This window comes from Gallinula chloropus (assembly GCF_964237585.1).
Source record: "Gallinula chloropus genome assembly, chromosome: 9".
Classification (NCBI taxonomy): Eukaryota; Metazoa; Chordata; class Aves; order Gruiformes; family Rallidae; genus Gallinula; species Gallinula chloropus.
Window position 1 is genome coordinate 4,963,102 of NC_140094.1, and position 27,637 is coordinate 4,990,738.

General features: G+C 54.7%; 2 protein-coding genes across 2 annotated transcripts; one reads left to right on the forward strand and one right to left on the reverse strand.

The window, feature by feature from the left end:
* Nucleotides 1–781: 781 nt before the first annotated feature.
* INSYN1 (inhibitory synaptic factor 1) lies at nt 782–13,153 on the forward strand (the record flags this gene model as incomplete). The annotated part of the gene is made up of 3 exons (XM_084268117.1): nt 782–911; nt 1,204–1,957; nt 12,458–13,153. The coding sequence occupies exons 2-3, from the start codon at nt 1,772–1,774 to the stop codon at nt 13,151–13,153; spliced, it is 882 nt and encodes a 293-aa protein (XP_084124243.1). The 5' UTR covers nt 782–911; nt 1,204–1,771.
* A 1,621-nt stretch (nt 13,154–14,774) lies between these two features.
* On the reverse strand, nt 14,775–26,808 carry LOC311194722 (zona pellucida sperm-binding protein 3-like; the record flags this gene model as incomplete). The annotated part of the gene is made up of 9 exons (XM_084267921.1): nt 14,775–14,814; nt 18,365–18,431; nt 24,482–24,627; nt 24,696–24,787; nt 24,893–25,013; nt 25,089–25,266; nt 25,457–25,560; nt 25,645–25,763; nt 26,401–26,808. 9 exons carry the CDS (start codon nt 26,806–26,808, stop codon nt 14,775–14,777), a joined length of 1,275 nt encoding a protein of 424 aa, XP_084124047.1.
* Nucleotides 26,809–27,637: the final 829 nt, after the last annotated feature.

The window sequence follows — 27,637 nt, forward strand, 5'->3', positions numbered from 1 at the left end:
CGGCCGGGGGCCGGGGGCCGGGCGCCCACCGCCTCTCCGCCCGCCCCATGGCTCTGCCCGGGGCGCCGGGCGCCGCCCGCCCCGCTCCGCCCGCCCGGCGCCCAGGGGGCGGCCGGTCCTGAGCTGCCATCGCCGCCGTCGGTCGGTCCCGGGGGCACCGGGGGAGGGTGCGGGGGTGCGGGCACCGGGGAGGGAGGGAGGGTGCAGGGATGCGGGGAGCGGGGATGGAGGCTGCGGGTACCGGGGATGGAGGATGCCGGTATTGGGGATGGAGGATGCGAGGATGCGGGTACCGGGGATGGAGGATGCGGGTACCGGAGATGGAAGATGCGGGTGTCGACATCCTCCATCCCCGGTGCCCCGGAGGATGCGGGTACCAGGAGGGATGAAGGATGCGAGCAGCGGGGATGGAGGATGCAGGCATCGGGGATGGAGATGCGAGCATGTCGGGGACACCCCCCCCCCCCCCCCTTCCCTGTACGCACCCCCACCCCACTCTACCTCCTCCTGTGCTACTTCCTCCTCCCCGCCGAGGGAAGGGGGAGCAATCTGGGGACAAGGTATGTTTTCCACCCTCCTCGGCTGAGATGGGGTTGGGGCTTGAAGCCGGGAGGGAGGGTGGCAGTGGGGAGGGGGCTGTTTGATACTTCCTCCCTCCCTCACAAAGCGGAGGTCTCCCCTGGGATGCGTGTCTCTCCCCACAACGGCTGGCTGTCACCTCTGGTAACATCTCACCCCTTCCAGGAAAGTGACCCCCGGACTCCTCTTGTGCCACGAATAAGCCCCGAGGGAGGAGGAAGAGGAGGAGGAGGAGGAAGAGGAGGAAGTAAAAGGAGGAAAGAAAAAAACCCTAAAAGGACAAGGAAGAGCTTGGATCGGAGCCAAGGGGGGGTCTGGATCTGGCTGCACTGGTAAGTTCCTGTGCTGTATGGCTGTCTCCCTTGTCTGTCTGTCCATCCACCTGGCTCAGCCAGACCCTGCTGTGCCTGGAGTCCAGGTCTCCAGCTAGGGGGAGGGGTGTATGCCAGGTTCCACGCAGGGCTCCCCCCAGTTAAGGGGTGCCGCTGTGGGGCTGTCCAGGGACTTGTCCTTATGCTGGAGCTGGGATCAAGGTAAGGCGGGAGGAGAGAGAGCCCCCCCCCCCCGGCTTTCTGGCTCCAGAAGGATGGCTCCCTCACGTTGTCTGTCTCTCTGTCCTTGTAGGAGGGGACCCTGGGCTCCCCAGGACACCTGCGCCCAGGTGGGAGACACCCCCCCACCTCCACCCAGTGCTGGAGCTGGTGACCCTGGAGCGAGGGCCCGACGCAGGGAGCAGCATCACTCTGCGGGGACACCCAGCCCTGCGTCCCCCTTCCCAGCACCAGAGAGCAGGCAAGGTGTGAGCAGCTGGATTTTACCTTCCTGGGACATCCAAGGGACTCTTCCTCTTCCTCCTCCTCCTCCTCCCACTCAGCCGACAAGGCAGCGCCCGCTTCCTCCGCTCACCCCATGGCCACCCCACATCTCCCCACGGCCGCCGGCTGACCCCCGCCCTTCGCAGCATCCCCAGCTCCGCATGCTGCACCCCGAGCCCGCTCCCCGCTCCGAATCAGAGCCCCCCGAGCTCGCAGGGAGGCGAGCGTGCGGCTGGGACTTCCTTGGAGGCCGGGGAACGTTAAGATGTTGAAAGCTCCCCGGCCGAGAGGGGCTGCGTGGACGCCAGGCCACCCGGCTAGAGGGGAGCAGGATGGACAGAGCCGTTGGGGCCAGGAACCGAGGCCGGTAGGGAAGGATGGACTCCCGGACCTGCCAGGACAGGCAGCCCACTGACCACCCCAGCAGCAGCAGCAGCAGCAATTGTAGCAGCAGTAAGAGTAATTGTGAAAGGGAAAGGATCCGGAGTCGGATGAAAATGGTGATCGGGCAACTGGAAGGCATCTTACAGGAGCTCAAGGAGGTGGCCAAGGAACTCCGGGAGGTAGGAAAGCCTCATCACGTCCCTGTGAGGGTCTTGGTAGATTGGGATGGGGGGGTGCCCTGTCCCCATCACCCATCTCCAGGGCTGGGCTTGGGGGAGCAGAGGCAGCTCAGCACCCCCCAACCCAATCAGCCCCAGGAGTGACCTGGGGTGACACAGTCTGGCTGATTTGCAATAGAGCTTTCAAAAAGGGAAGGGGGGGAGGGGGAGTGGGGGAGGAAGAACAAGACAATAGCTACAGTTTGTAAAAATTGCCCTTGACCTTGATGCTGCTGTTTGCTCGGGGTCGGGGTGGGGGCAGGAGAGGCACCAGCCTGGTGGGAAAAGCATCCTGGGGTCACACAGCAGAGCTGGGTGACACTGGTACCGTCAGCAAGGTGCCACAATCAACTGTGCTCTGCCTGGAGGCGGGTTGGGGGGTGCTTATGGGTGTTTTCTGGGACCCTTTCAACCCAAGGAGGGGGATGGGAAGGGGATGGCAGTGCAGAGAGCACTGCAAACATGGCATCAGGCCTGGGAGTGTGAGGGGGGGGGCTACAGGGGTGGGCAGGGGGGTAAAACAACAGGCTGTCCCATAGCCTGGCTGTCAGGGTCCATTGCTCCTGGGAAAATGAATCATGTGTATATACATTATTATAATGTATATATATAAACATCCATCTCCAGTGTGGTTGGAGTTTCCTCCTGGTGCGGAGGCACGGCAGAGGCAGCTTGGTGGGGAACTGAATGTTCTTGTGGCTGGAGGGTTTGGGACCCACATGTTCAGGGGAAGGGGTTGGCAGTTTAGGACACCTCTACAGGTGCTGGGGGAAGCAGTGGCTGGAAATCCTGTGGGAGCCTTGGGCAGAGCACGGCAGCTCACTTTCCCAACAGGGCAGGCAGGTGTTGGAGTCATCACCGGGGTTATACCCAGATCTGTGCAGACCTTCCACTCCCTGCCCCACAGGAATCAGGGGAAGTTTTGCCATGGGGGTCACCTCAGAGCAGCCAGGAGAGGGTGGGTGACATTTTGGTACCACTGGGAGAGCGCTGATGCGGGTGGACCAACGTCATCCTCAGCACAGGCATGGCTGTGGTCAGAGAGGTGACATCTTCCATCCTCTGGGATGCAGTGACCTCCTTTGGGATGGCTCTGCTCAGTCTGGGGGATTCTAAGGAGGGCATCCCACTGGGAAAACCAGTGCCAGGGGGAAAGTCACATCGCACCATGCCACCCCCCAGGGTCTCCATAAGGGCTTGACCTGGCCGTGGCATCCTTAGAGGTTTTTTCTTTCTCTCATGGCTTTGCCAATCTTTCCTGTAGCAGAAAGCAAGCCTGGCCACCCAAAGCAAAAAGCCCCACAGTGCCAATAGGGAACCCAAAATCCCCTTCAACAAATCTCTGATGGATTAAAATCAGGGAGAATAGTAATAATGGGGAGGCAGAGCTCTTCTTCCTTTGGCCCGAGCTCACTTCATGCTACTCCAGGAGCTGAGAGAGGCCTTTGAAGCGAGGATGATGGCACTTTTACCAAGCCCATGGATTCAAGGCCAGGAGGGACTGCCCTGCTCATACAAGCATTCCCCCTGTGGGGGTTGCAAAGGGATAAGGAGAACCTAGATTGAACAAATCTCTGACCAGTTCACAGCTGGGGCTGGGTTGTGCTCCCTACAGCCTTGGGTGGCTCCACAGAGGTCTCTGTCCAGCTCGGGGGCCAGAAGCATCTTGACCATCCCTGTGGCATCCTCAGTATACTGCCCAAGTCAGGCTGTACCAGTATGTCAGGGTAGAGAAGACAGTGTGGCCTGAGGATTCAGGGGAGGAATGAAGATGTCTTAGCATTCCTTGGGGACATGTTTTGGGAAGCAGGCTCCAAGGAGGAGGAATGAAGTTGGGGGATAGAAGAAGTTTTGAGGAGCAGAGGGTGGCCAGAGTCCTCTCCCCCCCATCCTGCCTTTGTGCCAAGGAGGGGGCCCATACCCCCATGAGACAGCTTCTCTAGAGGGCTCTGCAAAGTTTCACAGCCTGGTGATGACCTTGCCACAGAGCTGACACATCCCTCAACACCAGTGACCTCCCAGCCTGCATCCCATAGCTGCCCTGGAAGAGCTCCTCATGGCATGGAGCAACACAGCCAGGTCAGCAGCGAGGTCCCCACCATGAGGAGGGGGTCCCTAAACTTCAGCCCTACTCAACTCCTATGACATACCACACAACTTGGTGGCAATTAGTAGAATTTACATGAAACAGCAAAGAGCTCAGCACAAAACCTTGTTCTAACACACACCAGTCCAACCAGGCTAAACTGGTCTCCAGCCACTCTAAAGAAAGAGGTCTGGTTCCTCCCCCAAGCCAGGCAGATGCTGGGAGTTAGAGGCTTTGGAAATTCAACCTCTTACCTTCTGGGTACCCAGAGAAGTACGTGGTTGACATTGGGCCAGCAAATCATAAACTCTAGGACACCATGGTTATCTACCTCTCCATAGCAATCCTCTTCCTCACTGGGAGGGGAGGGGCAGGACATGGGGACAAGGCTGGAGATAGTCCTGTGGCCCTAGGCAGGGAGTGATGGCCTGGAGCCTAAATGGGCTCATGGGGGCAGGGGGAGGGGGGGGGGCTCTCAGAAGGGGCTGCTTGGGGTCATTAAAGACCATTAGTGACTGCCAGGCCCTGGTACTTGTGGTACCAGTGTGTTGTCCAATGGAGATGCCAGGGAGGCTTTGTAAGTGTCCATCCCTGTAGCCATCTCCTCTGCTCGGGGCTTTGTCCCAGTGCTGGGGTGCTGAGGGCAGTGGTGGACCCCATCTTGCCTCACCAGAGGCACCAGTGGAGCCAGAAACCCTGCACTGGGTGATGCTAGAGAGTACCAGGTCACACTGGACCTGCTCCTTCCAAGTTTCCCTTGGGTCCTGGGTACCAGGACTTTGCAGGTCTGGCAGAAGCATTTGGGTCACAATCACTCTGACAAACACACACACAACCCCCCAAAAAGCCACCAAGCCTCCTGCATGGGCACAAGGGCTTTCCCCCAGGGATGATCCCTGCTCCAAAACCACTTGCCAGCTGTGGGTGCAGCCAGCCCTGGCTCACAGAAAGCTTCTCTCCCAGGTCACCCCTGCTTTGGCAGAGAGTTTTGAGTCCCAGGCTCAGAGGCAATCACAGGACACCTCAGCTGGGGACCCCAGGGCACCTCACCCCTCTGGCCCATGCATGGTGATGCACTGCAGGACCAGCCCCTGGTCTGAGTGTGTCACCCAGGTCCTGGGAGCCATCCCCACCTGAAGGCTGTCACTCCAGATGTCCGTTGGATCCAGGCTGCTGTTTTACCAGCTCTCCGCTCCCACTCTCCCTCCCTCCTCCTTTCCCTTTTGTGTATATAATTATTCCCCAGCACTCCAAGGCAGGGCTGTATTATGTGTGGGGAAAATGATGATTAAAAACCTTTGATTGAAATTGCACACTGGAAGTAGAACCCAGGCAGGAGGCAGGCAGGGAAAGGCGCTTCCGCCGCGCGCTCACCACACCGCCCGCCCTCCCACACACCTCCTGCCAGCCCCAGCCTTCTCCTGCGGGAATTAGGGGGATGCCATGGGGCAGGAGGGGAAGTGAGACCCCATCTCTGATCTCCTTCCCAACCTTGGGAGATCCTGGGGAACCATCCGTGGGGTATATTCTGTTGGAGAGGGGGCAGAGGAGCCACGGAGATGCTCAGAGGGCTGGAGCAGCTCCCCTGTGGAGTGAGGCTGAGGGAGCTGGGCTGGTTCAGCCTGGAGAAGAGAAGGCTGTGGGGGGACCTCATTGCAGCCTTCCAGTCCCTGAAGGGAGCAGAGACACAGGAGGGGAATCAGCTTGTTAAAGGGCAGACAGGGGCAGGACAAGGGGGATGGGGTGAAGCTGAAGGAGGGAAGGGTTAGAGGAGATATTAGGGGGAAGTTCTTTCCAGAGAGAGTGGTGAGGGGCTGGAAGGGGCTGCCCAGAGAGGGGGTGGGTGCCCCATCCCTGGAGGTGTTCAAGGCCAGGTTGGCTGGGACCCTGGGCAACCTTGTGTAGCTCCAGGCCTGGAGGTTGGTGTCCCTGCCTGTGGCAGGGGGGTTGGAGCTCTGTGACCTTTGGGGTCCCTTCCAACCCAGACCAGTCTGGGATTCTATGATTCAGAGGCTGGAAATCAAAACATAGACATATATCTGCATAAGTCCCTCTTTATGCAACCCCCCTCCTGCCCCCCACAAAATAATCCCATGGGAAGGGACCTGTCACTCCTGAGGTGGGAGCAGTAGGATCCCAGCACCAAGAGAAGCAGCACCGAGGAGATCCCCTTCAAATCTTTGGAAGGAGGAAAATCCTCCCCACAACCCCTTATTATAATAAATACCTTAATAACTCTGTAATCAATAGGTGATTAGCTGGGAACACTTGGGAAAGTTTACAGTGAGAAGGAAGCTTATTATTCTAATAATAAGGCCTTTTAGAGAGAGATCTGTGTGATGATTCCAACTATTTAACTGCTGATGGTCTAGCAAATGATCCCAAGATCCACGATGGGCTCATTTATAAGCATCAGCTTGTGGAGGAGAGGCCCCTCTAACCTAGCTTCAGTTTGTGAGCTCCAATTAATCATTTATTCCTTATTAAATATTTACTCACCTTCCCTGCGCTGGGAAGCGGTTGGGGAGAGGAGGGAAGGTCCCTGCTCTGGGATTGTTTGGCTGTGGGGTTACAGGGGCTCTGCTGGAGGTTTGGGGTGTGTGTGGGGGGGCTTTTTTTTGCCCCAGGGACTGAGGAATTGGTGTTCAAGGGGATGATAGCAAATGCTTCAGAAATAAGGTGGGGGATGTTTTGCACAGGCCACATGGTCCCACTGCACCCCTCTGGCTGGCAGCAGAGCAGAGCACGGTGGCCTGACAGGTGGGATGTGGGATCCAGGCTGGGAAGGAAAGCAGCTGCATCCCATAGGAAGATGCTTCAGACACCAAAATGTGCTGCTGGGGGTTCACAGCAGGGTGCAGCCAGCGTGGGGGACACACATAAACATCCCTGCCCCTCTCTCAGCCCGGCTGGGAGGGGTGGGGGAGATGTTTCCTCTGGGCTGGGAACACAGTTGCACCTCACCCAGGGGACACAGGTCCCCCCATCATTGAAGCAGATGCCCCATGTGCCACTCAGCTTTGATGTCCCCACCCCAGACCCCTGCTTCACCCAGCAGTACACACCCCAAGCACCCATCTGCTTCACCCACCCACTTCAAAGGCCGTGCCAGGAAGAAAGGGCCGTTAGATCCCACCACTTTGATCCCAGCAGCTCCCAGCTCCTTCCCCAGCCTCGGGAATAAGCATTACCAATTACCAGCCATGCAGCCCGTTCTGACTAAGCCTTTGAAGTCTCTTCTCATGTTCCCTCCTCATCCTTCCCCTCTCCAGCGTCTCCTTGAGCTTCCAGGAGGTTTAGCTCCTTGATAAGAGACAGTGTGGCCACACTGGGGCTGCTGAAGCCACCAAGCCAGGAACCTCTGAGCTGATAACCAAAAATCCCATTAAAAAGCAAAGATGCTGCAGATGTTCAACATCTGGGGAGGTAAACAATTTGAGGCTTTTATCAGGAAAACTCCAGGCTGCCAGCACTGTCCTTGGGTTCAGGGACTGTACATGGGGTGAGGGGCACTCCCAGCACTCCCAGTTGGGCTAAATGGTGGGACTGGGTGGAAGTGAAGCGGGCAGCACCACAGCTTAGCACATCCTTGTTTCTCCAGGATACTCCAGGGAGGCAAGCACATCCCTCCACCTCCCTCCAGATCGTCTGACTGCTCAATTGTCACTCTGGCTGAGAGCTGAGCATCCCTTGGACACCCAGCACCTGCTTTCAGGGCCCTCAGGAGCAGCAGGATAAGTCCCTTTGGTGACATCACACATGAGGCAGGGGGGGAACTGGTTTGGCTTCCCATTTCCCCACTGCAGGTACCTTCAGATTGGCCAGGGATGCTCTGCTCTCACCAAAAAAGCAGCTCTTTGCAACAAGGTGAGGGAAGAAGGGGACATGTCTTCTCTCAGTCACACATGCTGGGGACACCCCAACACCCATTCCCTGCTCATAGGGAGACAGGGCCCCACCAAGCCCCTCCCCACCCCTGCCAGGCTCCCAGTTCCCAGGGGATGTGAGCATTCCTGGGGTCTCACCCTGATGCCAGGCAGCAGGATGGGGTCTGGTCCATCCCTCCCTCCCCAGCTCTCACCCCAGCTCCCTTTTCCAGCAGGGATGGCCTCAGCTAAAAGTCTTTGACAACCTGCCTCAGGAAGGAGAGAAGGGAGGGGAGGGGGGAAGCCCAAATCCTACTTTACATTTAAATCCCTAGCAGGTGCCAAGTGTCACAGAGGTATTTAACACCCCCACCCCTTTAAAATAGAAACACTCCTAAAAATAGCCCCGAGTGAGCCACCTCTGATGTGACACTAATCCCCATGTGCCACGGTGAGGACAGGGATGGGGACTGGGATGGAGACACACCCACCCAGCACAAAGCACAGCACAAGCCTTCAATGAGGGGGAGCCCTGGGTGACAGGCACCCAACTCCAAGCCTGGGGAAATTCTTGCCCTGAACCTGGGACTGTAATCACAGAGCCTGTGGAAAAACAGAGGTGAGCTCATTTTAGCTGAGGGTTTCAGCAGAATCATTGGCTACCCTATTAAATAATGATAATAATGGCCAGGAGTTTCCCAGCAGCAGCTCTTTTCCCCACCCTTTCTCCTAATTCATTCTGGTCACCAAGAAGGAAGAGGTCACATCATTTTTGGGTTTGTATTTTCCTTGAGTTTCCCCTTTTCTCCCCCAAAGGAAAGAGAAGATCAAAAGGGAAACCTCATGGTGCATTGGGAAGAGCAGCAACCACCTTCTCTAATTTCAAGCCTTTATTGCAGCTGCTGGTGCAGAAGGATGGATGGGTCTGGCCTCTCTGGAGGTTTTGGGTGGGCAAAGAAGCAGGAAAAATAACTAGAGTTCATGGGTGAGGAGCTTAGGTAAAGCCCATTGCCCTCTGCTGCCCAGGATGAGAAACACTAAGTTCACTGGCCCTGCTTTAGGGACCCAAAGGGCCTCCAGGTGACAGCACCCTGACAGGGCCAGGGATGAGCTTCAACATCCCTTCAAGAGGTCCATCCAGGAGCAAAGCCACTCATGAGGCTGAAGATAAACCTCCACACAGCACAGCTCAGGAGAGCTTAGCTTATATCTGCTCCTGGAGCATGGGCAGAGTGGGATGGGGGTCTCAGGTGGGGCTATTTGGGCCATTAAGGTGTATTAGTGCCCATCACCACATGCTCAGGTCTGTTGGTGGGAGTGCTTCTCTCATTTCCAACCCAAATTTCATCCAGGCTCTGCTGCACCCCTTTTCCCCCCTGGAAAGATGAGGGGGGTTGGGCATCTTTTCTTGCCAAAGCATCCAGTGTGCTCCCTGGCAGCAACCCCCAGCCCTTCAACCTACAGTCTGCTGGTGACACCATCTCAGCAAGACTCTCCCACTGCCAGGAGCTCCCCAATTGCTGTGTGTTGTGTTTCCAGCTGGCAGCAAATGTGTACATCCAGCCCCATCACCCTGTTGCCCCTGGGGCTTGTGTTCCCCTGGGGAGGTGGACGCTCCCCAGAGATGCTCATCCAAGTTGTCAGGTGGTTTTCAGTGGCCTCAGAAATGGTGCAGAGCCTGGAAATGTTCCATGGAGACCTGGAACTGATTTAAAAGAGGGGGTTCTGCATGCCTATGGCTGGTTTCCCCACCCCCAAAAAGCCCCCAACTAACAGGGGGATTGGGGTTCCCCATGCTGGGTGCCATCTCCTTGGGAGGTTGGCACAGCAGGAGAGCTGCATGGGCAGGATTGTTGAACAAATTTTGAGCTGGAATAAGGGAATTTTTATTCAAATCAGGTCAGCAGAGTGTAAGGGAGCCACTTTGGCTGCTGGCAGCCTAATCATCCCCCTGGGCTCCTGGGTTCAGATGCCCAGACACATTAAAGTACCCTTAACTCTGCCCACGCGTCCTCATCCACCACGAGGGCTTTCTGAGGAGCCTGCCCTGCTGAGCCATGGTTTACAGTGCATTTCTACTTTGATTGATGGTGTTGACCCATACCCCAGCACGTCGGCATCACAGAGACCCAGGACAACCTGGCACTGTGACAGCAACTTTGGGGTGCCTACTCGTGGCCACCCAACACCATGGGATGGGGTACCTGAGCTTGAGGACTCAGTTTCCCTCAACAAAAGTGCTCAAAAAGCAGATTTATGGGATCACAGCAGCATAAAAGTGTCAGAGAGATTAATTATTCTTGGTGGATGAAGAGGTGAAAACCCTGTTTTCTCTGGTGGAGATGTGGCAGGAGAAGGAAGCACAATGTGTCTGCCAAGATATTCCCAAATGATTGGTCTTCATTCCCTTATTTGGGGCCCATTTCCACCCAGAAAGGATGTGTGCAAGGGCAGGGGAGGGGAAAAGGTGGGGAGGGAAAGGCAGTAATGAAAAATAGCATGTGTGGGGGAAAGGTTGATGCATTGAGGAACCACCTGGGAAAAGTTAAGCAGAGGGGGGTTTGTTCCCAAATGCTCCATGGGTGGGGTGGGGTGGCCAGGGAGCAGCCAGAGGGACACAACCCCAGGGTGCTGGGGGGATGCACACTGATTCCCACACCGGAGTGGGGGAGAAGAACAAAACACATCAACTGGGTGCACAAATGGGCATGGGGGTGTTGAGGGGGTTCCCCTCAACACACCCCCACCCTGTCTGCTGCTGCCCACCTCCTGCTTGGCAGCACTGGGACCAGCCAGGCCCTCTGCCAGCTTTCTGGGAGAAAGGGATGGGGGGGAAGCTTGAGCTTCCAAATGCTGCCAAGTAGGGTAGGGAGGCTCTTCAGAGGGGTCTGAACAGGCTGGACCGATGGGCTGAGACCAATGGGCTGAGGTTTAACAAGGCCAAGGGCAGAGTGCTGCACATGGGACAGAACAACCCCATGCAGTGCTACAGGCTGGGGGAGACTGGCTGGAGAGCTGTCAGGCAGAGAAGGACCTGGGGGTGTTGGGTGACTGCAGCCTGAATATGAGCCAGCAGTGTGCCCAGGTGGCCAGGAAAGCCAATGGCATCCTGGCCTGTGTCAGACACAGTGTGGCCAGTAGGTGTGGGGAGGGGATTGTGCCCCTGGACTGGGCATTGGTGAGGCTGCACCTCGAGTGCTGGGTCCAGTTCTGGGCTCCTCACCATCAGAAGGACATTGAGGTCCTGGAGCGAGTGCAGAGAAGGGCAACCAGGCTGGGGAAGGGGCTGGAGGGCAAATCCTGTGAGGAGCGGCTGAGGGAGCTGGGGGTGTTCAGCCTGGAGAAGAGGAGGCTGAGGGGAGACCTTCTCCCCACCTCCACTGACCTGACAGGAGAGTGCAGAGAGGTGGGCGATGGTCTCTTCAGCCAGGGGACAGGAGATGGGACAAGGGGCAATGGGCTCAAGCTGCCCCAGGGCAGGGTCAGAGCAGATGGGAGGGAAAAGTTCTTCCCTGGCAGAGTTGTGGGGCTGTGGCACAGGCTGCCCAGGGAGGGGCTGAGTCACCTTCCCTGGGTGTGTTTAACAGAGGGGAGATGAGGTGCTCAGGGATCTGGTTTCGCTTGGGATGGGAATGGTTGGACTTGATGATATTAAAGGTCTTTTCCAACCTTGTGATTCTGTGATTCTGAGTTGAATTTTGACGTTGTGCTCAGCCTCACACACAAAATAAAGCCACACACTCCCTCACACACATACAGAAACCCAAAGACACCAGCCAAGAAACACTGTGATCCTCCCCAAGTTGCAGTGATGGCTCCAGCCGGACACCACAGCAGCGGGTCCCAGCTGGGGTTGGGTTGGGTAGCTCCAGGGAGGATTAGTGCTGTGCTGGGCAGCCCTTGAGCTGGTTGGGATTAAAGACTTGAAGGTGGGTGGTGGCTCTCTTCCTGCTGAAGGTCATTATATGGAGACCGTGGTCCGTGGAAGTTCCAGGAGAATGGTCTTATCCCAGCGCTACCCATCAGCTGGGAGAGTGCACCCCCAAACCTCTCTCCCCTTCCTGTATTTTGTCCCATGACTTTGGGAATATTTTCCAACCCCTGTCTCAGTTTCCCTGCCCATGGAGCTGAGCTGCCTTTTCCAGGGTAAAGAGGTGGCAGTCACTGGTGGCTCCTTCTGGTCAAGTGTGAGGGCCCAAGGCACACTATGTGTGAGGGGATTTGGGGTGATACTCAGGGTACCAGAGGACAAGACAGACCCCAGGGCCATCCCCAGGCCATTCTGCTTCACCAAGCACCCAGGGGCACCCAAGGCTTCTCTGCCTACTCATGGCCCACGAGTGCTGTGCCAAGGGGCTCCTGGATCAGCTCCACCTGGGCTGAGTCCTCCCAACTCATCACACTGGTGATGCTGGGGGAAACAGCAGAACTTTCAGGATGTGGTGTTATTACCAGAGGGTCCTGTCCGACGGCTCCTCTCTGCCCATCCATCTGTCTGTCTGTCTGCAGGTGGTGAGCCAGATCGACCGACTGACGTCTGACTTCGAGTTCGAGCTGGAGCCGGATGACTGGACGACAGCAACGGCCAGCAGCACCTCCAGCAGCGACAAGGGGGGAGGCGCCTTTGAGCTGGGACCCCTCGATTTCACCACCTCTGACATCCTCTCCGACAGCTGGGAATTCTGCTCCTTCCTGGATGCTTCCACCCCCTCCGACCCGGGGGATGGTCCCGACCCCATTCGACCACAGCCGCAACCCCCACCGGCTCGCCAGCCCGATTACCGGCTGATGAACGGGGGGATCCCCATCACCAACGGTCCCCGGGGTGGGGGAACCCCGGATTCATCCAGCGAGGAAGCTTTTGGTGCATCAGCCAGCCAGAAGATCCCGCACCACCGGCCAGCCGGCACACGGGAACGGGTCCGCTTCAGTGACAAGGTGCTTTACCACGCTCTGTGCTGTGACGATGACCGGGATGGTGACAGCACCGTGTCCCCAGGGGATGACGGCCCCGAGGAGCCCAGCCATAAGGTGCTGGCAGGGCCACCTTCAAAGCATCCTTCCATGGGTGGTGGTGGTGGTGGTGGAGGACCCCCAGCGCGGCGGCTGACGAGGAACAGCAGCACGCAGACTGTAGCCGATAAGAGCACCCAGACGGTGCTGCCTTATGTCCCGGCCAAGCAGAGAGTGAAAACTAAGAACTGATGCTGGCACCGCCACATGGATTTGGGGAGGGGGGGTGGGGGTGGAGGGGGGGGGGGTGATGGGGGGTTACTGGGGAGGGACAGGAAAAAAAAATAAAATATATATATAAATATATATTTCAATAAATCAATACTGAAAATAAAATCAACATGAAAAAAGTGGCAATGAAGATGAACATCCCAACTCCCTACCCATCGTTTTTGAGGCTCAGGGAATTTTAAACTGGGTTGGGTTTTTATCTGTGGGGGGGCTGTGAGGAGTGTGGGTTTTGGGGTTTTTTTGTTTTTTTTTTTTGACAGAAGCTTCAGATCAATAAATAGTCCATCATGGAGAAATAACAATAACATACATATCATATATATGAGGGGCTGGAACAGGCTGCCCGGAGAGGGGGTGGGTGCTCTGTGATCCTTGGGGTCCCTTCCAACCCAGACCAGTCTGGGATTCTATGAGATATGTACTAAGAGAGAGGAGAACCAGTGCATCTGAGGTCATGGCCAGTGGACAGATGGGGATGCTGAGGGGGAACTGGCCGGACTGGAGAGGGTGAGTGTCCCACTCTGGGACATTTTATCCCTGTTTGGCTTAAGAAGAGGCAGCTTGATTTGCTTTGTCCTATTCAATGTCTCAGTGGAGGAACTGATATGTCACCAGAGCTGACACCTCCTGGGGCGTGTGGCGAGCAAAACCCCACCACTGATGAGGAGTTGGGACTGGGGCACCAGTCCCCTCCCAGTTTCCATCCTTTATGCCAAGTCCAGGAGAAAAAATTGATGACCTTGAAGTCTTGGCAACCATCCTCAACTGCTGCTTTAGATACCCACTTCTGAGTCTGCATCACAAAAAGCTGAGGCCAGCCCCTACTTGGGTGTGAAAATAAAGGTGGATTTGCTCGAAAAAAATGAAAGAATCTGGGTCTCCAAATCACAGAATCACAGGGGGTGGACGGGACCTTGAGAGATCATCGGGTCCAACCCCCTGCCAAAGCAGCTCCCCAGCTCATATAATCCACCTTTGGCATTTTTTTCAGCTTCCAGGTTTTTCTGAAGCCTTTGGTATCCAAAGGGGTTGGTGCAGCACCTGGTCCTGGGGACAAAGACCCTGTGTCCTCCCCGCCGGCTCTTCTTTCCACAGCAATTCATTTGTGCCACCAGACCTCAGGCAGCCCTGGCACCGTTGTGTTGCTTTCCAGGCCTGACAACAATAAAAACCCACTGCCTTGATTCTGTGTTTTTAATCCAGGTCAGAGATGCTCCATTTCAGACCTTTTCCCAGTACAACCACGAGCCAAGATCCTCTCCAGCACCCAGCATTGCTGCCATGGGCAAGGGATGCTCACATGAAAGGTCCAGCAAAGAGGTGGTGTTGGGGATCAAAATCCTCTGAAATCAACCCAAATCAGGGAGAGAAAAAAAAAGCCAGATCATGTCAAATGACCTTTTTTTTTAATTTTTTAGGACCCAAGGGACACATCCCCCCCTGGGGATCAATGTGTATTCCCAGAATGTACAGAACCTGGGGGGCTTTGGTTCTTCTGACCCAGAGAGCATCCATCCTGATCCCCACCCGGCCATCCCAGCTCTGGAGAAAGCCTGGAGAGGGAAGAACCCTGCAGAGGGGCTTATGCAGCATCATCATCCTCCTCCTCCTCCTCATTCCTCCTAGGGCTGAGACCACAAGAGGGAGCATCAGGCCCTGGGTTTGGTTTGTTTGGTTGGGTTTTTTTCCCCAAGAAGAGGGAAGGGGAGAGCCTGCATCCCAAATTGGGGACAGCCAGCACCCACACAGGGACACATGGGCTGGGACAACTCATCTCTGCTCCCTCTCTTACCCTGTATGTCAACAGCTGGCTACTTATGTATTTTTATGAACTTTTTAGAGCCTGGTCCCATTGTAAAAGCATGATTAATAGATGAAGCTTTGTTCTTTAATAACTCCTCCTGAAGGATGCTAGGAAGAACACAAGGGAAAAATCCAGAGCAGCCAGAGCTCCCTAAGGAGGTGGTTTTCAGATGAGCTGGATTTGGGGGTACCTGCATCACCTGCAGCCCTAAAAAGAGCTGCAAAATCAGCGGAGGGAAACTGAGGCACAACATGGGGATTCAAAGCTGCTCACCTTGGGGCTGGGGATTTAAAGCCAATTGCTGCAGCCAGGGCCACACAGACAAGGGTAATAGCTTCTTCCCCCACGTTTCTATTAAGAATGAATTTATAGCCTTGCAAGGTTTATTTCCTGCTCTGCCATAAATCCAGGCGACAGCGGCGGTAAGCGTCAGATTAACCTTCTGTGCCCAGGGATGGGAAACCTGCCATAAAACAGGGGTAAACAGAGAAAGGGGAGGAGGGGGGGCAATTCCTCCCCTGCCATTTGCTCAGGGTGAGGGGTGATAGAAGCCACCACTGGTGTAGAGGGAACCAGAAGCAGTGTCCTTGCTGCTCCTCTGCACACCCAGAGAGTTGCTGTTATTGAGTGGGAAAACCTTCTAGTTTGGGGTATTTAGGGCAAAATTGGAGATGATGGTTGTGATTTACTAATCATGCACAGGCAGAGGGAGGAGGCAAAGTGGTAAAAAAGGGGTTGTTACACCACTTAAAGTTATTAATGATGTTATTAATTGCACCACCAACCTAGTTATTAATGACCTTGGATTAATGGACTTACCTTTTGCAGGGACAAGATCCACCTCATCAGCACTGTGGATGGGGTGAGGGTGATGCAGCAGGGTAAAACACCTTGTGTTTCTCTTCTTGATACTACTCACTAACAAATGAACAAGCCTTTCCCCCACAGCATCCTGGAAACGTCCCTGTTCTCTATGCCCCCCCACCCCAGACCCCAAAACCTGTTTGGAAATACATGAACCATCGACCAGAGAGTGATGGGAGCTGGCAAAGGAGGGTGCAAAGGGTTTGTGTTTCATCCAAGAAGTGATAAAGAAGCCATTAGTAAATGAATCAAGGACCCAGACTGGCCAGCAACTCCAAATGGTGGGTACCTGTGCCATGCATCCCAATGGTTTTTTTCTGGGAAGGATGTTCAGCGGTTGCTCTGGCCAGGGCTTGATGGAGCTTAAAGGAGGATTTCAGCTTCCTGTTCAAATGGTCCAGCTCTGCCCCTCCCCATGGCTCCTATTTGAGTTGACCTGAATTGCAGAAAGCTCTGCTGGGGTTTGTGTTTTGAAGAAACTCCTCTGAGCTCACAAAATGCAGCTGGAAAGTTTCCCCCCCAGGATAAGCTGTCTTGCTACGTCTCACTTCAGCAAGGGCTGAAACCAGCCCCTGACTGCCTAGAGACTTCAATTCCAAGCACACAGACATGAAAGGCAGCCATTAAAATGGATAATGGGATATTTTCCAGCCCTGAGTCAGGAAGAGCTCAGGGTCAGGCTTTGGGAAGACCATTTCTGCAATGGATGGGGAACCCAAACTGCACCCATGGGTCCCCATGCTCATCCCAGCCACCCTGGGAAGCCAACCCCAGGCTATCCCCATACAGGGGGGCAGCTTTTATTATCAAACCCACCACAATCCACTTTCAGGGTGCTGCAGAAACCTCTCCCTCAGCTATGGGCTTTATTTCACACAGCCCTGGCCCAGACCAGTCTACATTCAGCCACCCCTTGCAGCTCAGCAGCTGGTAAAAGCACCCCTGGATTTTTAACACACCCCACACACACACTTGCAGCTAGTTACTTGCTGCAGCTGGGAGACAAATGCTTTGTTTTTGAAGGGAGAGGCTCTGCCTCCTGCCTCTGCTCATGTCCAGCATCTTGTCTTATTTGTTCCTTGCTGTTCCACAGCTGAATTACTGCAAGTGATGTGCTGGTGCCTGTTGCAATGATGCTTCTTCACAGCTGCAAGAGGAGTGCTCCTTCAGCCTCCCCTTCCACCTTTCAGGAGTTAAATTGATCTGTAAGGAGGACACTGAAGTTCTCCTCTCTTCATCCTCATGTCTCTGGTCAGAAGGAGAAAAGGAGCATCCTCCCCCCAACCCCAGAAAAGGGCTCCAGTTCCCAGGGGCTGGTACAGCTCAGCTGCATCTTCCCAACTCAATTTTGGTCCACAGTGCAGCAAGCTGGGGGTCACATCCTCCCCAGCTCTGCTTATCTCCTGCCTAGGAGCCAGATAACTCACTGGCAGCAGTTATCTCCTTGCATGGGGAGGCTGCACAGGAAGGAGGGGAGGAGCCTTGCACTGAGCAGAGTGTGCACACACTGCCCATGGCACCCCAAACCAGGTCCACCCCTGGCACAACTTCTCCCTGGGGAGTTTATCACAACATCCTGCTTCCCTTTGTGTCCTCACACTCCCAGCTCAGGGCAGCTTCAGGGGAGGAGAAAGGCAGCAGGGGAGGGAGGGGGTGTTCAGGGGTACCCTCAAGCCATAGATCATGGCTCTCAGTGACTCAGCACCAAGTTACTGATTTGCCCAACTGTGATCTGGCACTAAAACCCCCAGCAGAGCAGCTCCCCTGCTGTGCTCCTTCCTAGGCTCTGCCAGCCAAACCCTCTTAGCAGCCACAGGATGGAGATGGATAAGCCAAGCCTGGCCAGACAGAGACCTGAAATCGGTGCTTATGGCCACAGCACGTTAATTAAGCCTCATTTATGCCTGCCACTTGCCAGTCTGCAATTTCACAGCTTGCTGGAAGCCACCATACCACAGGATGGCTGGCAGGGCTTGGCATCTTCACCCTCATGGGATGAGCAGCTCAGTCAGTAGCTCCCAGTGAGTTCCAACCTTCTCTGGGACTGAAAACCAAAGGATGGAGCAGTTGGACACCTGAAGAAAACCACCTGCTCTGCAAGAAGAGGGAAATAAAGGGCTAGGGAGCTGGGATGGATACCTGTCAGCAGACAGGAGCCTTCATGGTGATAGTCCAAGGCAGTGTGGGAAAAACTGCCATCAACAGGCACAGCTGGAGAGCAGCATCCCTGCAGAACAGCTCAAGCAGGGACCAGCCACCCCAGGCTGAGCTTAGATAGGCTTTTGGAGCCATGGGCAGGATGGGGATCCCACGTGGGACTGTCCAGGTTGTTTAATGCCCCCAAGGCCACAAGAGACCAGACTCGGCATGAGGGTCTCCACCTCCAGCCCAGTAAAACCCACTTCTCCAGTGGCCACTGCTCCAAACACTCAACCATCCAGTACCTGGATACAGCCCTTGCTAGAGAATTGAGCACCTTATATTGATGTATCACATGTTCTCACCCTCTGAAGTGCATTTTGCTGGGTGGTGGCTGGGTCCTCTCCTGCCACTGGGTGGCACTGGGCGGCACTGGGCGCACACACACCCGTGGACATGCACACACACGTGTGCTCCACACAGGGGATGCCTCTGCACTCACCACTCCCCCAGAGACCTACGCTAGACATTACTGTCCAGGTGGCCCCACGACATCACCCCATCCTTTGTCCCTCCTCCTTGGGGACAGGGCAGCTTCAGCCTGGCCACATCCTGCTCTCAAGAGGAGAGCACACACACACACACACACACCCCACACCCCCCAAAAAAAACAGCTAGAAAGGGCAAACTTGAAGCTAAAAATACTTCTCACCTCCATGCCCCAGAGGCAGCAGCAACTTGGGTCTTGCCTTGATCCTGAAAAGAGGGGTGCTCAGCCAGAGCACCCTTTGCTTCAGGGCAGCATCCCCTAGAAGAGCCCCAGGCCTTCCTCCAGAGCCATCAGACCCAGCCAAGCCTGCCAAAACACAGCCGTGCTGGAGGTGCCCTGGAGGTACTTGTAAGACAAGGGATGACATGCTTGATGGGACTTCTTAATTAGATCTCACTAAACCAAAATGTACCGGGGCTCCCCTGGCAGAACAACGTCAGACAAAACATTAATCATGCTCCAAATAAATAATTAAAATGTTGGGGCTCCTACAAGGGAAAAAAATACCACAGGAAAACCAAAGACATCCGTGCCAGCCCATAATAAGGAGCACTGCCGCTGGGTCTGGCAATGCTTCGGGCTTGCTGCAGGGCAGAGCTGTCCCCCCAAGGCCACCTAAGCCAGATAGGACCCAATATTTCATCAAAACCTACATCTAGACTTGCAGGATGGGGTTCAGGTACCTTATCATCCTCATACCTGCAGTCACAGGACACATCCTCAGCAGAGCTTGACAAAAGGGATCCTGGGGGACCTCAATAGGAGTGTGGCCAGCAGGGCACAGGAGGGGATCCTCCCCCACAGCTCTGCCCTGGTCAGGCCCCACCTGGAGTGTTGTGTCCAATGCTGTGTGGGATAAAAAAGCCAGGGATCTCCTGGAGACAGTCCAGAGGAGGCTACGGAGATGATGAAGGGCCTGGAGCATCTCCCCTGTGAGGAAAGGCTGAGTGAGCTGGGGCTGTTCAGCCTGGAGAGGAGAAGACTAAGGGGGGACCTTATTAGTGTTTATAAAGACCTTAAGTATGGGATGCAGGGGGAACTGGCCAGCCCCTTTTCAGTGTCTGTGAGGACAGGACAAGGGGCAATGGCTGCAAGTTGGAGCACAGGAAGTTCTGCACCAACCTGGGGAAGAACTTTTCCCCAGTGAGTGTGAGGGAGCCCTGGGACAGGCTGCCCAGGGGGTGTGGAGTCTCCTTCTCTGGAGAGATTCCAGCCCCATTTAGATGCCGACCTGTGCAATATGAGCTGGGGAGCTGCTTTGGCAGGGGGTTGTGAGGGGCTGGAACAGGCTGCCCAGAGAGGGGGTGGGTGCCCCATCCCTGGGGGTGTTCAAGGCCAGGTTGGATGGGGCCCTGGGCAACCTTGTGTAGCTCCAGACCTGGAGGTTGGTGTCCCTGCCTGTGGCAGGGGGTTGGAGCTCTGTGATCCTTGGGGTCCCTTCCAGCCCAGACCAGTCTGGGATTCTATGGTACCTGGGAAACGTTTTGGGGACAAAACACCACCACCACATGCACAAATAAAAAAGGCTTGAGAAAAAGCAAGCTCCATCTCCCTCCACTCACAGCCAGAGCAGAGATGTGTAAGCAGCACAGTTTAAATTATGCATGGACCCATTTGCATAAAAGAACACAACTGAGGCAGAGCCAGTCCCATCCCTCCCAGCAGGATGGTGGGAAGGCTCCTTAGGAGCATGCATCTGCTATTCCAGCAGCAGCCTTGGCCAAAACCTCTGGTGCACATTTATGGGAGGAGGAAATGGTAAAAAATATGTGCAAGGATTTCAGAGTGATGTTTTCCCCTGCATGGCTGAAGTCACAGAATCACCAGGTTGGAAAAGACCTTTAAGATCATCAAGTCCAACCATTCCCATCCCAAGCGAAACCAGAGCCCTGAGCACCTCATCTACCCACCTGTTAAACACACCCTGGGAAGGTGACTCAGCCCCCTCCCTGAGCAGCCTGTGCCACAGCCCCACAACTCTGCCAAGGAAGAACTTTTCCCTCCCATCTGCTCTGACCCTGCCCTGGGGCAGCTTGAGCCCATTGCCCCTTGTCCCATCTCCTGTCCCCTGGCTGAAGAGACCATCGCCCACCTCTCTGCACCCTCCTGGCAGGTCAGTGTAGTCACTTGGGGACTAGTGTTCAGCAAGAGACAGCACATAGGCTCTGCTTTTTTCATCCTACCCATAATTTATTTATTAAACTGCAAAGCCAGGCTTGCAGTGGGATGGCACTGCTCCCCTCCATCCATGGATGAGCTGATGAGTTCACTGCAATGACCATTTTTATTAAGCTTTTGATTTGCCTCCCCATAAGGCTGTGACACTGCAGGGCAGAGGGGTATTTTCTGCCAAGGATGAAGCAACATTGTAGCCCTGAGATGTGGCCACAAAAACATGATGCTGCACCCTCAGAAGCTGCTGGGCACCCATGAAGGTGCTCAGTGGCGAGCAGCTTCCCTGACCTTCTTCCTCCTTCCCCAGCACAGGAGCTGGGTACAAAGCTCTCTGGGAATAAAGGACTCCACCAAAGCCCATTTTATTACATTAATATTTGCTGGTAATGAAGCTAGCTAGCACTTAGAGCTCCAATCAAATTAAGCAAGCTATAAGGAACAAGAAGTGGTGCATTAATTCATTAGCAGGGAATTACGCTAAATTATCTCAGCAAATACAGCAAAACCTTAACTCACCAGCGGTGCTTTCAAACGGCTTCTGCTCCTCCAGCTCCATTTACACCCCAGCACAGGGGTTCCTGGCAGCAAAGCACATGAGAAGTGAAATAACTCCAAGTCCTTGGGGAAACACTTTCCCCCCTGGTGTGGGAGTGAAAACCTACACGAGAAACCAGCCAGTTGCCTCTCCAGCTCCTTCCTCAGGTCTGCACAGAGACAATAGAGACTCTATTTCCCCCTCTGCTCTGCCCTGGTCAGGCCCCACCTGGAGTGTTGTGTCCAGTGCTGGGATCCCTGGGATAAAAAAGCCAGGGATCTCCTGGAGAGAGTCCAGAGGAGGCAACGGAGATGATGAAGGGCCTGGAGCATCTCCCCTGTGAGGAAAGGCTGAGTGAGCTGGGCTGTGGGGACAGGACAAGGGGCAATGGTTGCAAGTTGGAACACAGGGAGTTCCACACCAACATGGGGAAGAACTTTTCCCCAGTGAGGGTGAGGGAGCCCTGGGACAGGCTGCCCAGGGGACGTGGAGTCTCCATCTCTGGAGAGATTCCAGCCCCATCTGGACACCGACCTGTGCAGTATGAGCTGGGGAGTTGCTCTGGCAGGGGGTTGGACCCAGTGTGCTCTGGAGGTCCCTTCCTACCCCTGTGATTTACAGGTAACAACTTCAGTGCTCAGGAAACACCCTTGCAACGGGTGCTGCCTGTAAAAGCTCCTCCAGCAGCACCCCAAGGCTCAGGATAACCTTCTCCTTTGCCATGTGAGGTCCTGCTGTGTGACAGATTACTCTGGAGAAAGCTGCTTTAGAGAAGCCCCAAGACAGATGGCTGAGAAGACCATGCCTGTGGGACTGCCTGTCAAGGACAACCTCCAACTCCTGCACAGGGGTCAGAGCTGGGTCTCTGTGCCCTTGGGAAGAGCACCAACAGCTTCTTAGAAGTTCAGCATCACAGCCTGGCCACACGTGTTACCCTGTCAAGGTAAAGATTGGAAAGAAAAAAGAAATTAAGGGGTTTAATCTTCTGTAGCTCCTTCAGGAAGGAGCTTGTGCATTGACAAGAAGGCTGAGAGCCTGATCTGGGAAGATATTAGCTAAGAAAAGAGCTTAGCCAGCTACCTTATTTTCCCACCTGATTATTTCAGCTCAGCTGTTGAATTTGAAAACATTTGCCCTAAGCACATCATCCCCTGGCTTTCCTGGGGAGGGGGGGTTCCTGCTCCACACTCTGGCAAGTCCATGGAGCATATGTGCCAAGCTCATCTCCCAGCATTAGGGAAGGTTCATTTGCAGAGCTGCAGCCACGCTTGGGCTTTGTTAAGTAGGTTGTAAGGAGAATGGGCATTGCTAGAGCACAGCCCAAGAGCTTTAGGGCAGAAGTCCAGGCTTCAGCTGCCAAATTTAGGCAACACTTAACAGCAGCAGCTTTCACAAGGCACTGGCAAGAGCAAAGGACCAAGTGTCCAAGAACTGGGGCTGCTGGCATCACCTCAAGTCAGCCTTACTGCTTTCAAACCCTTTCTGAGAGATACTTGTGTTACAATGGTTGTGTTTCTCAGAAGCTTGTGTTAAACCTGCCACATCTGGAGTCAGAACACCAGCAGTTCACACCCAGCTGGAGTTCAGCAGCCTAAGCCAAGAGGTCAGAAGCTGCCTACACTGCAGGAGGGAAAGTGGCAGAGCAAGGAGGGTGATTTGACACAGTTTGAAGGCCCATCACATGCCTATTGGTTCCATTTAGGTATAATGACTCCTGAACCCTATGGTACAGTTCTTCCAGCACACCACAGACTGAGTCCCCAAGACAGCTGCAAGGAGAGATGACAAGCTGGGTGTCATCTCCAGACCTACTACTGACTAAAGTGACCCCCCACCCTTTATATTAAAAAAATGGTGTGGGTGGACCAGCTCCACCTCCCCATCCAGCTATTACTCCTTGCTCCCCAGGCAGAGGCCACAACATCCAGGAGCAACACTCCTTTTCATGCTGTGTCCACATCCACACCACACTTTTTCCAGGTGTCCCAGGAAAAGAAGCCACACTCAGCCCCAGCACCCACAACCCCTCCCCAGAGGTGGAGAGGTCCTTCAAAAGCTCCACACTCAGGCCACATCACCTCACAGCAACAAACCCAAGCTGCTCTTATCACATCCTCCACTACCACCCCTGCTAAGGGGGAGCAAACAGGACTTGTAGAGTCAGGAATCCAGTTACCATCTCCTAACATTGATCCTTCCCTTAAGGGAGGAATCCCCACCTTGTCCACTGGCAGTATGTAGGAGTTCTTGCCATCAGGCACAGCCCACCAAGTAGACAACCTACAGGGAGCCTCAACAGAGGTTTTGGTCCCACCACTAATCCCTTGGTGTCTTCCCAAGAGATGACTTACCTGGAGGATGGTGCTCAAGCACAACCTCAACTCCCACCCCTCTAGAACAGACCAAAGGCAGACTGATGTCCCTTCTCCCCACTGAGGGCACAAGGAGAAGACAGACACATTTCTCTTTATTACACTTGGGTAGTTACAGTGACAGCCCAGGAGGGCAGCTACACTTCCTGCATGCAAGAAACAGCCCAAGAGCAATTAAACTCAGCACAGTGGCTCCTGTGAGCATGGCAACTTGAATCAGTGTAGGATGTCCTTCAGCAGCACCTGAAAGAGACAAGATCCCCTTACTACACCTTTACTGGTTTCCCACCACCTGCCAGTGGATGGACTTGGAGGCAGCTTTGGGAAGAAGCTGTCTTTTGGCAGTTATACTAGGAAAGTCCCTATCCAGGTGTGAAGTCATGGGGGATTCATGACTAGATCAGCCTGAAGGTACCTTCCTTGACTGCCTTTAGGTCTGAGCTGGAGACACACATACCATGCTGGGTCTTCCCTGCTGGTGCAAGGCCTCCTGAGGAGCTCCACAATCCCTGAGCTGGATCAAGAATTACTAGTGGTCCAACTGAGACTTCAGCCTCTGCTGCCCTTAAAGACCCATCTAGGAAGAGCAGGACACAAAGGAGTTCAGAGGGGAGGTAATTCCTGCTTAGTCTGGATTTTAGGACATACAGGAAGAGGGACCCTGCAAGAGCAGGTTCCCAACAGTTTGGAATACAAGGACACAGACACCGTGCCTTGGTCCAGGATGTTGAAGAGTTAGGTTTGTTCTTAATAGGAGATACCTGAAGATCTGTAGCAAATGTATCTCAGCCATCCCAGCCTGGAGGGTCAGCCTGCCCTGGGGGTTCATTTTGGATGTAGAGAGCCCTACCTTGCTTGGAAGTGGTGTCTCTCTTCAAGCGCCTTCCTCGCCACCTGGCTGGAGGGGTAACTTTCCGGGAGTTTCCTCCATACAGCAGACAGTTGCCGGTCTCACAGCAGCTGCAGATGTCCCCAGTACCCTCCACAGGAGCCCAACTGAAACAGAATTACCTGTCAGCCCTCTTGGCCAGGCTGCCCCCTCCCTACACACCCCAGCTACTCACAGGCCGTTGGCTTTGTTGAAGGAACAGGCCTTGTTCAATGGGTTTGGGGCCTGGTCAGCTGGGGAGACCTTCAGGTGGCAGGTGATGTAGATCTGGAAGGAAGTCAAGCCAACATCAGAGGTTAGATTTGCTCATGCAGCACAGCTTCAGCACACTGGGGAGGAGGAGGAGGAGGAGGGGTAAGCACCACAGCTCACCAAGTTTCTGTCATCTCCTGCAAACTTGAACGCATCAACCACAAACTGCAGCACTTCCTGCCGGGGCCTCGGGGAGATGAAGGCTGAAGTGGTGTCATCTGATCTCCCATCCACCAAGCACCTGGAGAAGGGTGAGAAGTCAGGGACATCCCAAGCAGCTACAGCAGTACCACCCAGAGAGCACCACACTCCTTACCCACTGAGGTCAATCAGGGCGTATCGGGGAGAGGAGTTCCTGTCGGGATGCAGGGTGGCAACACAGTCATCCACAAACAGCCTTAGAGGTACGTGGTTCCCAGAAGCAACTTCAGCCTGGAGGTGCAGGCTTTCTCCCAGCTGGAAGCCATTGGAGAGTCTCTCTGTGCTCCAGTCATCTGGAAGGTAAATTCAAGGTTACAGCTCAACTTGCCCTCCCCACACATGGGACCTCTTCATTCAGCAGTAACTCAGCATCACTTCTATAAGACTTTATCCCAGATTATAGCTCTGGACTCTTGGCATGCAGCCAAGAGCCATCAGGAGCAGGAATCTGAGGGGGAAGGGGGCTGCCAAGTTTGCACCCACCATTCATGAGACGTAGAGAGAAAGCCAGCCTCTCCTCTGATGACAGGGTAGAGTGGAAGGGAACCCACGTGGGCTGGATGGCATTGCTACTCACATTGCTCTTCCTACATGGAAGAGATGGGTGTTAACAAAGATGCCACCATCACCTCAGGTCCATAGGAGGAGGGATACAGCACCCATCTGCTCACCTGGGATAGTGACACTCAATAGGAACCACAGCCACATTGGTCCTTAAAATGACCAGGTTGCCAGAAGGAGTTGGTTTGTAGGACAAAACTGTTTTGTAGATCAAGGAGTCTGGGGTCATCTAAAAAGATGATTTGGGAGCAACATGTCAGTAAAGCAAACTAGCTCAACCAGAACCTCAGCATCATTAGACACTCAGGACCAAGTGAGCTAGGACACACAGGTCCATCATCTGTAATGGCACAGGCTGTCCTCCACAGTCTAAATCCAGAGCAAACAGGAAACCACAGAGCTCTGTATTGGCATCCCAACAAGGCACCAGCCCTGTAGAAGGTCAGTCTCAAGGACTTTAGCACCCCAGAAAGTACCCACATCAGATGGGCAGGGGCTGTAAGACAGCAGGTCTGCAAACCTCCTCCCCTAGCTGAGCGAGGGCACACCAGCTCCAGGCAGCCCTTCTACTCTCCAGCTGAGGAGATCAGAAAGCCTCTTTCCCTACTTCCCCAGCAACAGCCACCACAGTTTCACGCTACACCCAGTTTTCCTATATACTCATGCATCCAGTTGCATCTGTCCAAGCCATAAAACCACCACAAGCCCCACCCACTGCCTAGCCCACACCTCATCTAGGGCTTCAGGATGGTACCCACACTCCAAAAAACTACCCACCCAGTGCTGGTCAGAGCCTAGAGAAAGTCTACTACCTGTAGAGCATTATCAGTGATGGAGGAGCCCCTCACCCCAGCATCCCATCTCACCTGGAGGGTGCTGCCACACTCGTGCAGCCCAGCCACGAAGGTCACCGTGCCCTCAGCAGCACTCTGGGCCAGGGGCAGGCAGGCAGCTGAGCCCAGGGTCAGGTCTGTAGCCTTGACCAGGCGCCCCGTGCCAAAGAGGTCCCTGTGCACCGTGACCAGTACCTGTGCCTCCTGGCACTGCACGGTCACAGGGTGCAGAGGGGCTGCAGCCTGGAGCTGGGACACATCCACCCACGCCCAGGGAGAGGGCTGGGAGAAGGAAGGCACATGGGGCCGATGCCAAGCAGAGTCTCCTCGGACCCTCAAGACCCCCAAGTCCCGCTGAGGGAAACCCCAAGGGCCATAAGATGCTGCTTCAGCCAGCATCCAGAAGAAAAGCACAACACCCAGACTGCCTCCAAACCCCATGCTGACTCCAGCAAAACCAGCTCATGGAGAAGCTGTTGCTTGGGAGCCTTTTATACCAGCACTTCCAGCAGCCCCCTCCACTGCTCCACCCCTCCCCACCCCCATGCCCCCACCCAGTGCAGACAGGGCACACCTGGGAGCTGCAGGCAAGTCACCCAGCCAGCCCAGGGCAATGGGCTCCAGCTGGAACCATCTTCTCAGGGCACAGAAGGTGTTTTCCCTTGACCTGCTGCTGGGAATTGCACTTTTGTTCCATGTCCCTCTGTCTTGCCTGTTTGGGTCTGAATTATCCACTGCCAACTTCTTGTCCCTCTCCCTGCATAAGATGGAGCCAGTTTTGGCCACCAACTTGTCAAGGGCTCAGTCAGGGTCCCACAAGCATTTCTCCCCTGGTGTCACCACATTATCAGCAGTTCCCCAAAGCCCAGGTCCTGGAGCACCAATTGAGGTGGCTCATTGAGAAATGGAGAGGACTTTAACTGCCAGATCAACCTGGGCTGTGGTCTGTGTGTCTTGGCAGTCTGTCTGTGCTCGATTTCATGGGTATCTGCGCTGGGTAATTGTATATCCAGTAATGAAGGCATCAGAACTGGCTTATTTGCATAGAAAGCAGAGGTACAAAAGCTGATCTTCCCATAATAGCAGCTGATAAGTGAATGGCAGGCATAATCAAGAGATTAATTGGCCCTCGTGTGTTAATTATGCTAATTGGCACAGCTGCTCATGTGTACAGTAGGATGACTAATGGCTCTACACTGCTAAGCTGGATGAAGGGGTTGGGGGGGTCACTCAAAGCTGCTTGCTGTGGTGGCAGAGCCTGGTGAGTGGG